This window comes from Acomys minous, assembly GCF_964271855.1.
Source record: "Acomys minous genome assembly, chromosome: 12".
Classification (NCBI taxonomy): domain Eukaryota; kingdom Metazoa; phylum Chordata; class Mammalia; order Rodentia; family Muridae; genus Acomys; species Acomys minous.
Genome location: NC_140493.1, coordinates 62,330,540 through 62,339,714, shown reverse-complemented (window position 1 = coordinate 62,339,714; position 9,175 = coordinate 62,330,540). Strand labels below are relative to the sequence as shown.

The window sequence follows — 9,175 nt, the reverse complement described above, 5'->3', positions numbered from 1 at the left end:
CTCACAGGCAAGGTCAGCACTCAGCCCCTCTGGGCTCTCAGAACCGCTGGGCGCCACTCTGGGGAGGAGATGAAGGCCCGGCTGTACTCATAGGAAAATACACCCTTGGCTTGCCTTGGGAAGGGGTCAGCCCCCATAGAACCATTCCTACACCTCAGTGCCCAGCCGCACCCAGAGACCCTGCTGGACAGGGTTGGGCCCTCCAGAGGAGGGTGGGGAGAAAGAAAAGGAGAGGCTCGGGTGGGGAGTGCCGGCGCTCACACTGATGTGGTTCCCTCTGCTTTCAGGTGTAGCGCCCCCGCGCGGCGCGGGCGCCTGGGCATCTCCAGCATGACCCGCCAGAGCCTGTGGGACGTGTCCGAGGCCGACGTCGAGGATGGAGAGATCCGCATCAACGTGGGCGGCTTCAAAAGACGGCTGCGTTCCCACACACTGCTGCGCTTCCCTGAGACACGCCTGGGCCGACTGCTCCTCTGCCACTCGCGAGAGGCCATTCTGGAACTCTGTGATGACTATGACGATGCCCAGCGCGAGTTCTACTTCGACCGCAACCCTGAGCTTTTCCCCTACGTCTTGCATTTCTACCACACGGGCAAGCTTCACGTCATGGCTGAGCTGTGCGTCTTCTCCTTCAGCCAGGAGATCGAATACTGGGGTATCAATGAATTCTTCATCGATTCTTGCTGCAGCTATAGTTATCACGGCCGCAAAGTGGAACCCGAGCAGGAGAAGTGGGACGAACAGAGTGACCAGGAGAGCACCACGTCCTCTTTCGATGAGATCTTGGCCTTCTACAACGATGCTTCAAAGTTTGATGGGCAGCCCCTGGGCAACTTCCGCAGGCAGCTGTGGTTGGCGTTGGACAACCCGGGCTACTCAGTCCTAAGCAGGGTCTTCAGCATCCTTTCCATCTTGGTGGTGTTGGGCTCCATCATCACCATGTGCCTCAATAGCCTGCCAGACTTCCAGATCTCTGATAGCCAGGGCAACCCTGGTGAAGACCCCAGGTTCGAAATCGTAGAGCACTTTGGCATCGCCTGGTTCACGTTTGAGTTGGTGGCGAGGTTTGCTGTGGCCCCCGACTTTCTCAAGTTCTTCAAGAATGCTTTAAACCTGATAGATCTCATGTCCATCGTCCCTTTCTACATAACCCTAGTGGTGAACTTGGTGGTGGAGAGTTCTCCCACCTTGGCTAACTTGGGCAGGGTGGCTCAGGTCTTGAGGCTGATGCGGATCTTCCGAATTCTCAAGCTGGCCAGACATTCCACTGGCCTCCGCTCCTTGGGAGCCACCCTGAAATACAGCTACAAGGAAGTGGGGCTGCTCTTGCTCTACCTCTCCGTGGGGATTTCCATCTTCTCTGTGGTGGCCTACACCATTGAAAAGGAGGAGAACGAGGGCCTGGCTACCATCCCTGCCTGCTGGTGGTGGGCCACCGTCAGCATGACCACAGTAGGGTATGGAGATGTGGTCCCAGGGACCACAGCCGGGAAGCTGACTGCCTCTGCCTGCATCTTGGCAGGCATCCTGGTGGTGGTCTTGCCCATCACTTTGATCTTTAATAAGTTCTCCCACTTCTATCGGCGCCAAAAGCAACTTGAGAGTGCTATGCGCAGCTGTGACTTTGGAGATGGAATGAAGGAGGTCCCTTCGGTCAACTTAAGGGACTACTATGCCCATAAAGTTAAATCCCTCATGGCTAGCCTGACGAACATGAGCAGGAGTTCACCCAGTGAACTGAGTTTAGATGATTCTCTCCATTAGTTGGGAGCCAGACTTACACTGATTGGCTGCTTGTGCCTCTGTCACGGTCCAGGCACTGTAGGGCTATGGCATAAGGAGTCATTCCGACCTAGAGGGAGAGCTGCATGGGGTACGAGCCCTAGATTGCTTTTGCAATGTTTAGAGTCATTTTTTCCCCTTGGGGGATGGTGTGTCTAACACCATGCCTTTGCACCTTTCAATGAAATGACACTCACTGGTCTTTGTATCATGGGCATAAAGTGTTCATCTTTCTGCCAGATGAGTATCTAGAATGCAAATTTCCCTGTCCACTGTGTACACTATGCTAGTGCGTATACCCAGTATTATCTGTGAGTTGAGTTGTCTGTGCTCCTATTTCTGAGGCTGTTGTGTGAGTTCTCTACAAAACGCCCTGACAAGTCTGTCCAGTGGAAATATTTCTGTCTATGAGGTGAGCAAGGATATCATGTGATTTGGATCACAACTGTGTGAAAACAATCTCAATTATCTATCTGTTGCTTTCACTTGATTTTAATACCAAAAGAGAAAGCTTGCAAAGCTAAGCACACTTTGGCCAGTGCAAGTCTTCGGGTTGTCTTTCTACCTGGTCCTGTCCTGTGATGTGCATGGATGCACCAGTCACGTTTAAGAAAGACGTATATTGATGTGTATCTACTAAGTGTCAGTGTGAGAGGTGGCAACTCAGTCAACCTGTCCTAAAGACTGAATGTTTCCCCCCAGACAGACTAGGGACAGGGACTTTAGCCAAGCATGGACTAACCCCAGGATGTTGTAAGCAGAGTTCATGTAGGCTAACCCCTTTTATTGACGGTCAGGCCTCTACTTTTCCTGGGGGGAATTGTAGAGATGTTGATTTCTGCCTGAGATTCTCAAACCAGGCCATTTGACCAAAGTTTGCTGTGTCTTGGTATTAGCATGTTTTTTCAAGTATTTCTTTTTTAAGATGTTTAGGAATAAGACTGTGTTGTCTTTCTCAACTAGAAGAGGTTAGTGAATCATTGTCTTAGTGAGGTAAGCACTGTTAAGTTGCTAGCAAGGGCAGTAGCATAAACATTTTCCTGCCTGCTCTGAAAGCTCATAAAATGACAGCCTTTTTTGTTTCCAAGCAGAATTTGCTTTAGCTTAGTTTTGCTTCTAGGACACTGGATAGTATGTACGATGTTTTGATTGCCTCGAGTTCCTGCTGTGACATGGAGACCTGGTGGTACAGAAGCATAGTCAAACTACTGATGTGCATGAGGGCAGTGGAGCGTACCCAGGGTGGGAATGCTGCAGTTTTTATTTCCACTGCGATTACAGGGGTTTGTTTGGGGGTGGGGGTGGGATGGATAGAGGCCGGAAGAAAAGAGTTATAAAGCCAAAACTACTCTGCTTCATATAATATAACTGTGGATTTCTTTAAAAGCTTAAAGCTAGTCAAAAACCTTTCAGCCATTAAGCTGTGCTGAAGGGTTACCTCTGTTTCCTTTCCCAACACAGTGTTCAGTTAGTTAGCACAAAACACTACGAAGGGGAACCTGGGCCCCATTTAAGGTACTTCTTTCCCATCTTCTTCTAAGTAATCTGATGGTTTTCCAGTGGCTTTCCTTGTTGTTAAGTCTTTGGCAAAGCTGTAGAATCCAGGGATCCAAATATAGAGATAAGCAGGCTTTTAATCCAAAGTTTGGGCCTACTCTTAATTGGTCCATTTTCTGTTTTAGTCAGTTAAGGATAAGCCACATCTCACAGGGGTGTGAAGTGGATCCTCTCAGAGGGCTTTGTGTCCTAGTAGTTGCCATGGTGACTACTGTGTGGGCGATTTGTTGGGTGAATGCACTGGCCATTTAATGCCCTTGAGCCTCCAGTTCAAATCTGTCATCAGACTGAAGTCTCACGAGGGGCAGAGGGTGGCGACCTCCTAGTGCCTACATGCAGACGCAGCTATGTCTGTTATCCCACAGCAGCAGGAATGTGAGGTGACTTAAGGAACCTACCCATGAGCCAGAAGAAGAGGGTTGGTTTTGGGAGTTTGCACATGGATCTCTTATTGTTGGCTAGTATCTTCAGCACTGGAAGACAGAACATTTACAAAAGTGTCTGCAGCTGCACGGAAGGCAGATCATAGCCTAAGCACGTAAGGACTGTTCAGTTCGCTGAGGTTGATGGTTATAAGGCACATGATATCCATGGAGCTGACCATGAAGCTGACAGAAAGAAAAGAGACAAGAGGCAGAATAACTTAGCCACTCTCATAAGAATTTTTCTAAATGAGCAGGTTTACCACCACCACCAAAAAAAAAAAAAAATTACCTCTAATGGGTACCTACAAGGATACGAAAGCTGGAAAACTTGACTTTTCTTTTCGGTAATGACTTGCTTTATCTGGTGCCTTTCATTGGGGGAATCCCAAAGTGCTTTAGAGACTGTCTTTTTAACATTTCTTGTAAATATATGTACACGTGTAAAAGAACATTCCTTTGCCCACCAAGACTTTTAGTCACTTCTGAACATGAAAATGCCCCAGTAGCATTGAGTTCTCCAAGCAGTAGTTTCAGAGACCTCGAGGGAGAACGCCCCGGAAGTCTAGGTCACCACAATGAATTTGCACAGGAGGCAAAGAATGGTGTGTGTGGCTTTGGAAACTTTTCCCTCATCACCAAACCACACCAAGGCTTGAAGTTCACAATCGCTGGCTCAGACACAAAGCCTCTGATTGGCCGTGTTAGAGAATGGCTCCCACAGTAGTTTCTCCCGGTCACCAGGGAAGGGCAGAGTCATTTTCTGCCCTCTTGTTGGGAATAAAGGCTACAAAGATCAAGCGACCCCATCAGACTGTCGAGCTGGCCTGTAAGCAGTCCTTCCTTGGGGGAGCGCGGTGGACACAGCTTCACTGGTGCCCAGCTGGTGGCTGAAGGGCGTTAGATCTGCTCAGAGTTACTGGGACAGACACATGGACCGAACTTTCCTCACAGCGTGTGAGACGGACATTTGGAAGTGACCCATGCTTATGGGTGTCTTAGATGTATGAGTCTTAGGCTGTGTCCCCATCAGACCTCCTGATTGCTGCAAAGGAGGCTACAGTGTGTTGAATGCTGAGGAGCTTATGCCTAGCTCATCAGGTAGTAATTGATGTTTAATATTTGGATTTGTTATTTCTACTTATCGTAGCACTCACTCAATTCACTGTTAATTCTTGCTTCATTTCAATGAAAATGATTTATTCTGCACTTTGGGATAGCAGCAATCTGTACAGACTGTGGGGCCTCTACTTGAAGGCTTAACTGGTATTTCTTGTATGTTTTAACAGCATGACTTGTTCCAGGGTTGTAATTTTAAGCATCGAGAACGGTGTATTTGCGATGTCAGTTTTAACACTCATTAACACACTACTGTGCAAGCGTCCTGGCGCCCCACTGTTCTGCTTGAATTCCTTGTGCCTCGACTCCAGGGTGAGGCACATGACTGACATACTCAGGATGCCAGCCTTGCAAATATGCAGATTAAACAGAAAACAATGATTTCACTTCCTTAAGGCCCCTCGATTACACATGAAGTGGCAGGGACAAGGGCATTGGGAGGCCAGGGACTGAACTGCCTGAGAAAGGCTGAACTGGCTTTTGTTTGTTTGGGGGTCTTTTGCATGTTTATGTGGTGTGTGTGTGTGTGTGTGTGTGTGTGTGTGTGTGTGTGTGTGTGTGTGTTCATGTTCACATGTGTGTAGAGACTGGAGGTTAATGTTGGGTATTTCCCTCAATAACTGTGCACCTTATGTATTCAGGCAGGATCTTTCACAAGCCCAGGTCACATCGGTTTTGCTGGTCTAGCTAGCCAGCTTGCTTTGGGGATACTTGTCTCTGCCACCATGTGCTGGAATTCTAGGTAGATCATCCTGCCTCCCCACATTTACATGGGTGTTGGAGTTCTAAACGATGGTCTCCCAGCCCCCAGGCTGAGCCTTTTGAGCAGTGAGTGAAAGGGGGAAACTTCTTCTTGGCAGGCATCGGGGGCAGGAGCTCAGTAGAAGGGTCTTGGGATCCTGGTGGGCCAGAGGCTCCTAAAGGATTTCTTTAACGTCCCATTAAGAGCCACCACAAGCTGCTCTGGCAACCCTGCACTGCCCCAGCCTGCCAATCTTTCTGAAACTCAAGTGGTTACTCACAGTAAAGCAGGGATGGAGTGTCTGGGCTGGTTGGGGGTGAATATTGCTGGAGGATTGATGACACTGGCTCCTGACTCTCCCCTTCTGGACAGTAGTGTCTAAGATCTGCCCAAGGCTTTACCTGCAACTCCTCCCTTTCCACTACTGCAGAGCGTCTGCATGCTCTTTGTGACCACACTTCATCACAAGAGCTCGCACGTCTCTGATTTATCTTTAAAGAGAGTAGGGGGACTGCTTACAAACAACCTATTTGGTTTTCTTTCTTTCTTCTGACGACATGAACAAGGGTCCTGGAGAAAGGTTTGGGCCTCTTGTATGGTTCCAGTGCGTTGAGTGTTTAAAAATCAGCCATTGTCTCCTCTGGGCTAAAGCTATTCGTTCTTATATGTAATTCAAACTCCTGCTATTAAAAATTGTTAGGCAGAGAGGAAAAATCACATGCATTCCATTTGGTTCATTTTTCTCCCGTTTGTGAAGCCAGGCAGGTCCTCACCTATATTGCTTGAGGTTCCTGGGAAGCTTTGAGCAGGTGGCTCTGGGGAAGCTCTTCACCTCACAGGTACTCACTGCCCAGTGCTGGAATCTGCCGGCACCCCCAGGCAAAGCTGAGGTGGAGGCCAAGGGGCAGAACAAAGATGGCACCACAACCTTTGTGCACTCATTCAGCGGGGCGTGGCTTGATTCCTACATCCAACAAGAGAATAAACACCTATCAGGGATATCTGGGCGTCAATATGCTTTGCACCTCACAAGGCAAGAAAAGCACCCACTCCTCAAAAGTACTGCATTCGGAGTTTATCTCCTTTTTTTCAGAACCTTTAACTAGGTTTCTACTGAGGACCTGACCTGAGCGAAACATCCCATTGATAACTGCAGCTCTGAAAAGCTACTTTTCCTCCTGTTGTTGGTCAGTATCTGTCCTCCCGGCTGGCCTCCCAAGCAGACGACTGTGTTAGCAGCTGACATGGTTCACCCCTGAGTGGTGGAAATTCCTATCAAAGAAAATGAGCATGGGAAGAGGGCAGGAAAAAGAATGGAAGAAGGAAAAGAAATTACAGGGGTGGTGAATAAAATAAAGAGAACAGAGAGAAAATCAGAGATCAAGAGGCCACATTTAATAAGATTAAGAAGGAGATCATATGTTGGTCAAAGAAGAGATACTGGTGGAGGTCAGAAAAGGCAAGGAGGCTCTTCTCCCTCCCCTCCTCCTCCCTTCTCTCTCCCCCCCTCTCCCTCCTCCCCCCCCTCCCTCCTCCCCCTCCCTCTACTCCTCCTCCCCAGTCAGTGCAAGCACTTGCCCTAGCAAAGCCCAGGAGACAAAGTGCAAGTGTGAAAATAGAGAATGGGGTAGGGGTGGGGACATAAAACAATTGTATGAAAAAAATTTTAAAAATAGTCAAGCCAATATCATTGAGAAGCAGCAACCAGGCACAAAAGCAGGTCAGAGCAAAGGCATCTCTGAACAGCTTACGCTGAATTCTTTTGTCATCTTAACTAGCTTTATGAAACCAAGATGTGACTGGAAATAACTTCAAAGCCCAGGCCCTACTGAAGGCCACCACCACAGTGAGGCCAAATCCAAACTGGGCACTGGAATGAGGGAAGGAAAGGGCATGCAGGCCACCAAGGTCAGGCCACCAAGGTCAGCTCCATAGGGTCATCAGGTGTAGGGCTGAGCGACATGGAGCAGCAGGAGGGACTGATGGGTGGCCAGCTACTGGTATCACCAAGAGAAAGTGGGACCCCCTCAGACGCCTCCATGAGGAGGGGCTGTGCTGCCAGCGTGCCTAAGGGACAGACAGAAGGAGGTGTGAGGGGGCAGAGGGTTGTCTGCAGAGGAACTTTGAGATGGGAGCTACAGCTATACATTTGTGTGGGGGGGGGCACAGACACAGACAATAGGGTGTGACTCTGCCAACAACCAGCACCCAAGAAGCCCCAGAGGGGCTAGTAAGTCCCCAAGCCCAGGGGTCTTAGCTAGTCCATCATCTTCTGAGAGGGCTGCAAGCAGTCTCCAGGGCCTTCCTTTCCCATTTCCTCACTCTGTGTTCCTGCCACTCTTGGGGTCTTTTCCTAACACCTGACCCAAGAGGCCTCTCCTTTTCTCAATTATTTGACTCCAGAGAAAAAACTCCAATTCTTTGTCCTCGCCTTGTCCAATTCTTGGATGGTACATGCCGTTGGCTGGGCAGGCTCTTCAGTGTCCCCTCACCTCACCTCCTGCATTGTGTTTGCCTCAGAACACAGCACTCTTGCAGCCTCAGCCGGGATACGTGAGTGCCAGGTTTCCAGCCAGACTCCAGCTCAGACCCAGGTCCCACGCTCATGCTACGCAAACACATTCAGACGTCATCATGTCTACTATGGACTTGCCTCAAACCTTCCTCCTGTCTTCCTGTTTCTGCTCATAGGACCACAGTGCTTCTGGCCCACGTGTCACTAGCTGTCATCTTCGACTCCTCCCCATTTACTTATCCATTCAGTCACTGTAAAAAACATTTATCAGCAGCCGAGCAATTGTCAAAAAAGAGAAAGAGCATTGTTCATAGCACGGAGTACAAACTTCAGACTCACTTCACATCAAAATCATCTGGGGAGATCTTAACAAAGTAGCAAAGTAGACCTGTGAGCCTCAGCCAGGTGTCTGCAGATAAAACTCCTGGGTGGTGTGTGTGTGTGTGTGTGTGTGTGTGTGTGTGTGTGTGTGTGTGTGTGTGTGTGTGTGTGTGTGTACATGCACATTCTAGGCAGTGGTCTATAGGTCCGGCCTTTTCGGGTGACTGTGGTGCAGGTGGTTTTCAGACTGGAGATACACTGTCTAGGGACGCCCCTTGCTCTCCACTCAGTCTTATTCCTGCACTCAGCTGTGCATCAGCTACTACTGTCTGCTTCACAGTGTTGTGACACATCTATCACAGCTGTTTTGAAGGCTCTCACCCCCCTGCCCCTCCCATTTCAGATCTCACTAACCTTGTTTTAATGATTACCAGTGAACTACTAACCCAGCCGAGACTTGCCAGCTGACCTTTTCTTTCCTACAAGCTCTCTCCAAGGTTTGTCTTTGCTCTTCCAGTATCTTAATATCTGAGATCCACTAGGGACTTCCCTCGCCACTGTTGGAGCCATGTTAAATCTCATTACCTATACAAAGGGTCACAGCTCTGGGGAGAGAAAATCTGCATCTGCATGGGCCCTTTAAGCTGCAAGGGGATAACAAAAAGGTCCTTTAAGATAAGGGTTGCCTTTCAATGGGGGGGGCGATGTGCAGGGTGA

General features: G+C 49.0%; 1 protein-coding gene across 1 annotated transcript; it reads left to right on the top strand.

Annotated features, from left to right (window-relative positions):
* Window positions 1-330: 330 nt before the first annotated feature.
* KCNS2 (potassium voltage-gated channel modifier subfamily S member 2) lies at window positions 331-5,145 on the top strand (the record flags this gene model as incomplete). The annotated part of the gene is made up of 1 exon (XM_084750190.1): window positions 331-5,145. One exon carries the CDS (start codon window positions 331-333, stop codon window positions 1,762-1,764), a length of 1,434 nt encoding a protein of 477 aa, XP_084606316.1. The 3' UTR covers window positions 1,765-5,145.
* Between the last annotated feature and the right edge of the window lie 4,030 nt (window positions 5,146-9,175).